This window comes from Anopheles coluzzii, chromosome 2 (assembly GCF_943734685.1).
Source record: "Anopheles coluzzii chromosome 2, AcolN3, whole genome shotgun sequence".
Classification (NCBI taxonomy): domain Eukaryota; kingdom Metazoa; phylum Arthropoda; class Insecta; order Diptera; family Culicidae; genus Anopheles; species Anopheles coluzzii.
In genome coordinates this window covers 12,843,885-12,850,672 of record NC_064670.1, presented here as the reverse complement: position 1 = coordinate 12,850,672, position 6,788 = coordinate 12,843,885, and the positions used below count along the sequence as shown (strand labels likewise).

At 46.1% G+C, this 6,788-nt stretch overlaps 2 protein-coding genes across 2 annotated transcripts in view; one reads left to right on the top strand and one right to left on the bottom strand.

Moving 5' to 3' along the window:
- The window catches only part of LOC120950146 (protein takeout-like), a 216,006-nt gene that overhangs the window by 157,431 nt on the left and 51,787 nt on the right, over window positions 1-6,788 (top strand). The gene's annotated exons all lie outside the window — the stretch shown is intronic.
- LOC120950773 (uncharacterized) lies at window positions 92-4,991 on the bottom strand. The gene is made up of 4 exons (XM_040369058.2): window positions 4,774-4,991; window positions 1,637-1,816; window positions 1,123-1,545; window positions 92-1,047 (listed from the first exon to the last, which is right to left on the bottom strand). Exons 2-4 carry the CDS (start codon window positions 1,806-1,808, stop codon window positions 896-898), a joined length of 747 nt encoding a protein of 248 aa, XP_040224992.2. The 5' UTR covers window positions 1,809-1,816; window positions 4,774-4,991; the 3' UTR covers window positions 92-895.

Here is a 6,788-nt window from a genome sequence, read left to right as displayed (position 1 = left end):
CTAGCAAATGAAAAAAGAGGTGGAGTTAATTTATTATCTGAATATCCTTATTTTCGCAAAGGAACCCGTCACAGCTCACATGCAGTACTTAAGAAGATTAGTTATACAAAGAAATGTCAAAAAACCAATGGCACACAGAACACTCAATCTTAGTGATTTGTTTTACTCGCTAGTCGCTAGTTTATTGCTACCAAAAGTGGCGTGATGTTGACTCCTACCTGTTAGTAGATTTACACTTTCTAGGAAGCAAAACCAACCAGCAATGTACGACTTCAACGACACGGAATTGGGTATTTACATTCGTTGTACAGTGCAGAAGTTTAGGGCCCAAGTGTAGCCAATGTCGATGTGAAGGTGTGTATTTATGTCCGTGTCTGTTTGTGTGTGTGTGTGTGTGTGTGTGTATCTGGTCACGAGGAAGTTACTTAATCAGGTTCAATTGACAATAAGCAGATATATCTCAGATGTCCCACCCACACCCCTCCCGGCGAATGTTCCCCACGCAGTACAACTAATAAAGCAGACAGAGACAGTCAAACGAGAATGATCGTTCAGAACCGCCCCTTTCCCAGTAGTCCGAAGCAAAAGCACAGTCGTGACTTGCGACCGCTTAGTGATCGTCTTGATGTTGATGTACATACTTGACAATAAAGTTAAACTATACGTGTATGTGTTGAAGATACCTCACCATAAGAAAAAGCTTGTTGGGATTTTCCCTATTTTTTGTTTGACAGTTGTAGCTCTCTTAACCCAAGGAGCATTTTGTTTTTTTTTATTATTACCAAACGTACAAGTAGAAAAGATGTTTTATTTTTACAAAGTAAAGCTTATCACATTCGGAGATTCGCCATGCAGGACGAAATGGCGGCAAGTGTGATGGTTGCATTCCCCTGTCTTAGCTTCGTATCACCTGATCCAGTGGGAAGTACCGGAACGATTCGTTGAAGATGTCCGTAAAGGCGACGCTGACGAGATCGTTGATCAGGGGCTTGATGAACGGGAAGCTCGGTTGCCACATCGTGTTGATGAAGAAGTCGGCAATTGATTCTACGGAATGCGAAGAGTGGAGAAAACCGCTATATAACGATCACAAAACGGGAAGGCTCCGGAGCCCGCGCTTACCGATAATTTTCGCCCCATGAAACAGGTCGGAGATGTGCAGCTTCATGTCGCCGATCTTGTCGATCTCGACCCGCACCTTCAGCAGCCCCCCTGGCCCACCGATGCGCGTCACCGTCGTCGTCTGGCTGTAGTTGTAAAGCGTCAGATTCCACACGCCCCGCGTATGGCGCGGCAGGCCGAGAATCTTCGACTGGAAGTCGTAGCCGCCGTCGAGCGATTTCTCCGGGAAGAACTGCGAGTACACGATGCGGTCGTGCTTCGGCTCGGTCCGGTACTTGGTCACCTCCGACTGCATCCAGCCGTACTCGGACACGTTGGACAGCAGCAACCGGTAGCCACCCAGCCCGCCGAGATCGCCCCGCCGCTGCTCGATGAATTCGGCCCGGTGCGGATCGAACGGGGCCACGTTAAACTCGGGCAAACCTTGAAGAGAGAGAGAGAGCGACAGCCGCGTGTTACAAATCAAAACAGGGTGAAGAAGATCGTGGCAAATCGTTGCGCCGCCGTCTCCTACCTGTCTTAAACCATGGTCGCAGCGCGTTGAACGCTTTCTTGATGCACGGATCAAAGTTGGGCTTGCCGTAGCGACAGTTCGCGAACAGCCGAAACATTTCCCGCTGGCCGGCACACTGCTGAACGGTCAGCACCAGCAGCAGGGGTAACAGGGGCCACCTAGAGCATCTCATGTTTGGTGCTGAAATGACGCAGAACGATTTGATTAGAAGCTGTTTGGAATTAGGTTTTTGTTCGCATTTTGATGCTGTTTTTAACTCATTAGATGGTTAATGAACTATAATGAGAAGCAGGGTTTCTCTTTTCAAAACCGCTTGTCATCGCATTAAAAATGTCCAAATGGAAATTAAGACCTTGGCACGGGGGAGCAAAACAATCCACCGAAGCTATTCGCGCAACAAACACTGCTCAAACAAACAGCATTAGCTTGCATACGCAACATAAGGCAACATTGCTAGTGTGAACATGTGAACCTGTTTATACGCCAACTGAAATTGGCACTTCTTTCTCTAATGTGTTCCCTCCCCGCGGGCAACTGAACCCGTGGTGGGGTGTGCGTAATAAGAAAAGCCACGCTTTAACCTTCAAAGAAAGGTTACGCAGAAGCATGAGACGACTTAGCAGCAGCAGCAGTAGCACCATTACCAGCAATTGTTGTTCGATAGGCAGCAACAGATAAGCTTCCTTTACATAAGCGCTATGTCGCGCTTAGAATTAACCTCTTGCGAGATGCATAATCGACCGGTCAAGTGCTTCGGCACGGAAGCTGCAACACTGTGCAGACCTTCAATGCGAACTCGCCCGCCCCACTACACTGTGGGCAGATACAAGCGAGAAGAAGGTTTTATGCAGCGGCCGCACTTATGCAACAGCCAGCTGTAATGCGGTAAGGCAATACCGATGCGGTTTTGTATGTGTATGTCTCCGCCATACAGTGAGCGGCAATCGTTCAAGAGCAAGTGCTTTTCCAAAGCAAGAGCCGTTTACCTTCGCGGGCGGGTAATGGGTGGCTTGGAGGTGTTGTTGGGATTGTAAGACACCAACCTGCATTCGCACACACTTTGCTGGTGGTAGCTAAGTGGTTGCAATGTCAAACCATTCGCTAATAAAATATCCCACTGGTCCATGTGGAGCGAAAAGGCGCATTAGGTTCTAGTAGTAAGTGTTGCTTTAGTGAGCGCTAATGTTAAGCTGTTAAAACATATCCTACACACACACACACACACACAAAAACCGCTTTGCAACTAAGTAAACATGTGCAATTGGTGGTTTACAGCCTTCTTGTTTTTCATTTCAGCATAACGCCCTACATATACGCACATGTAAAAGAATGTATATTTGCCCAAAAATTGCATCACAGCTCACCCACTGACCCGAAATTGAAAGTAAAAGCAAATGAAAGAAACAAATTCAGCATACACACGCCGGCACACACACACAACAGCTTAAATTGAAAAGCAATTACTTTCTCCCCCACTCCGGTGTGTGATATCACAGCAAAGCGCACGTGCGCATCACCAGCTTGCGCGGTCAGCTGCGCGAACTGGTTTGGCCGGTACGGTACGATGCTCGCGGGCGTGGAACGGTATGTATGAGCAAAGCATAGACCGGCTGCTGCTGCTGATTAAAGGTCATAAAACGGTTACCACGGCGTGACGTGGTTTGTTTGGTTTGCTTAATGACTGGTTGTGGTGCGGTGTGGGAGTAACTCGCGCCGATACGATAATGTGTCGTTTTAGGTGAAATAATAGCCGGCTTTTGGGTGCCGGGTGCTGTCTAATTATCCAATTAGCACCTGCTGTTTCATCCCCAGGAAGATCTTTTTTATACTGCGACTGTAATTCGCGATCATCATTAGACAACGATCGATTATACACTTTGCAGATTAGTCATTAAATGAAACCCTTATTACAGGCATCTTTGATATCAATATTTAAAGCCTCTTGTTTACTCGCAACGATGATTTGATTGTTAATTTACCTTTAATTTAATATTTTAATTTAAATGCCAATTACAACATCTTCAAACGATATATGTACAAATATTGCTGCTTTTGGGAACTATTCCCGAAAAAACAATCCATTCCATTGCACCTCGTTGAAAGACATCCATTCACCAAAACACCATGCAAGGTTACAACACCTCCCGCCTGTGGATAATTGATCATGTTTTACCATCGATTGTGATAATGGACCGCCCATCCGATGTCAGCGGAGCCACCGATTTTCCATGTCGAACAAAACGATTGCATGCCGACCGTTCCACTCCACAAACAAGCGCAACGACGATCGATGATTATAATCATTGCATCAAAAGCCGCTCACCACCCGGGCTGCTTCGTGGTGCATAACATTTGCCGCAACCGAACTCTGCATCGCACGCAACCGCATATGTGCCGGCGGTCGGCTGCAGATATCAAGATGCGTTGCGATACAGGGGGTACGATGCACTGAATTCGCGCGGTGGTCACAGAATTCGCGGCACAAAAAAAAAACACCGATCGTGAGTAGCGAGTTTTGACTCCTCTTGGGCGTTTGACTCTTTGTAATCATCACTCTCAGTTCTACGAACAGTAGGCTCGTCGCTTATGTCAATTTGATCCGATCGAATCGAACAACGGAACCGAAGGTCGTCACAAATCCGTCTTTTTTTTTAACCGAAAACATGCCTAAACACCACGCCTCCTGCCTAACGGTTTTGAGAGTGTGCTTTTGGGGTGTTCCAACACGCTCAATCATATTACGGTTCGGCAAACAAGTCAACAACATTCAAATTTCCTTGGCACACATTTCATCCGAAGGACAGCGCAGCAACAACCGCGTCAAAAGATCATCGACTGCGCCTGGCCTTGCCAAATGGACCGGCGCCTTCGCGCGTCACTCGTGCAACCAGCACCAGCATGGAAACTAGTTTTCTCGTTTGCACACGGCAACTGTACGCACACGGCTTTTCCCTTCGCCGCGTTCTTGGTGTTTTCGATTTCGAAAAGGAACAAAAAAAACCGCATCCATCCATAACTGCATTTGCTTGGGTTTTCGTGGGTTTGCCTTTGCACCATCGGGCTATGCTCCGTTTCGGGACGATCGTTGCGGATATACGGCTACCAGCTCACTTGTTGCTCACTTGCTGTTCACTCACCCGGTTCTGAAGCGGAGCTGCACGTTACACCACACTGTCGGTATTTTCACCCCCGAGTGACCGGATAAGTGTCACGCTTTGTTTGTTTACCGTCTTGCCGACCAATGCACTTCGCGGAGGTACGAGACGATGTCTAGCTAGCTCTTGGGCTCACACACGAATAAGCGCATTGGTTCGATCGTGAAGCTGAGCCGGGGGTCCCTCCGCATATGCGATCGAGACGAGCGCGCGTGTGCGCCAAATTTCGATAGGAAGGGGGACCGGTTAGGTCAAACGTGGTGCAGTGGGACAGGGCTGGCGAACACGCTTCGCGAGGTGTGTGAAGTGTGTTTTGAATTCATTCGTTATGTGTTCATTTTTCGCTATGTGTTCATTTATAACAAATTGTGAATTCAATTCAAAACTTTAACAGTTCGTGGACTTACTCCTGATGATTGTAGGCCCTTCACAAGAAAAAGTAGATCAATATTGTAGTAACTATGGTAACTATGCATCTCCACGCCATGCTTTACTTAATTGAAAGAAGACAACTTATGGTTTAAAGGGGAAGCTTATGGCTTAGCGAACATATGAAAAATGTCGCTATAATGCCGGCAACGCTGGAAGCATTAATTTACACAATTTAAGGTCTCAAATATATTTTTAAATCTTTTACTTTTTTCAAATATATATATATATATATATATATATATATATATATATATATATATATATATATATATATATATATATATATATATATATATATACTTACTTACTTACTCACTTGTCTTATGACCAACCCACCGGAGCCTCGTATACCTCGTCGTTATATCGCTCTTCCATTGCTCTTCCACACTCACGGGGCCAAGAATCCTTCTAAGCAGCTTCCTTTCGAACGCGGTTAAGAGAGAGAGAGAGAGAGAGAGAGAGAAGCGTATGTAAGTACCGGTACAATATGGGTGCTATATAGTTCCTGTTTTTCTGTGAGGTGAACTGAGGTCCCGACAGGTTCTGTGAGGTTAAGTAGTCCTTAATATGTTAATTTATAAGTAGTTTAGTGTCGTTCATTTGGTGGGTCCCAAACAGAATCATCAATTTACCCGACTTTACAGCATTCCCCTTGAGGGTTCAAAGAAATGTTGACAAAATTCTGGAGTCGACTCCGATTTGACTTCGAAAATTTCGGAGTCAACTTTGAAAGGCAGGTGCGCCTAGCATTATCATCCGGAATCACCCGGAGTCGTCTGGAGTCGTCCGGAATTGTCCGGAGTCGTCCGAAGTCGCACGGAGTCGGGCAGATTCTGAGTCGCCCGGAGTCGGAGTCATTTGGAGTCATCCGGAGTCAGCCGGAGTCAGTATCGACCGGTGGCACATCATTTCGTAATTTCCGGATGAATCCGACTCCGAGCGAAACTTATGATTCCAATTCTGTCAGTGTCGGCATCGCACTAACAAAAGCTGGAGTCGGATCGGAGGAGTTTTTGCGATTGTCGCAAAAGCTTCTGCGATTCTAACGAATTGCGAACTTTTGCGATTGTCGCAAAAAGTTCTGCGATTGTCGCAAAAACTTTTGCGATTGCCGCAAAAACTTTTGCGATTGTCGTTCTGCGATTGTCGCATAAAGTTCTGCGATTGTCGCAACAACTTTTGCGATTGTCGCAAAATTTCTGCGATTGTCGCAAAAACTTCTGCGATTGCGACAAAAACTTTTGCGATTGTCGCAAAAACTTCTGCGATTATCGCAAAAACTTCTGCGATTGTCGCAAAAACTTCTGCGATTGTCGCAAAAACTTTTGCGATTGTCGCAAAAACTTTTGCGATTGTCGCAAAAACTTCTGCGATTGTCGCAAAAAGTTCTGCGATTGTCGCAAAAACTTCTGCGATTGTCGCAAAAACTTCTGCGATTGTCGCAAAAACTTCTGCGATTGTCGCGAAAACTTTTGCGATTGTCGTTCTGCGATTGTCGCATAAAGTTCTGCGATTGTCGCAACAACTTTTGCGATCGTCGCAAAAAGTTTTGCGATTGTCGCAAA

Coding starts and splice junctions, on each gene's coding strand:
- LOC120950773 (XM_040369058.2), bottom strand. CDS start 1,808: ATGAGATGCTCTAGGTGGCCCCTGTTACCCCTGCTGCTGGTGCTGACC. Junction 1,546..1,636: donor GCGACCATGGTTTAAGACAG/GTAGGAGACGGC, acceptor TCTCTCTTCAAG/GTTTGCCCGAGTTTAACGTG. Junction 1,048..1,122: donor TCATGGGGCGAAAATTATCG/GTAAGCGCGGGC, acceptor CGCATTCCGTAG/AATCAATTGCCGACTTCTTC.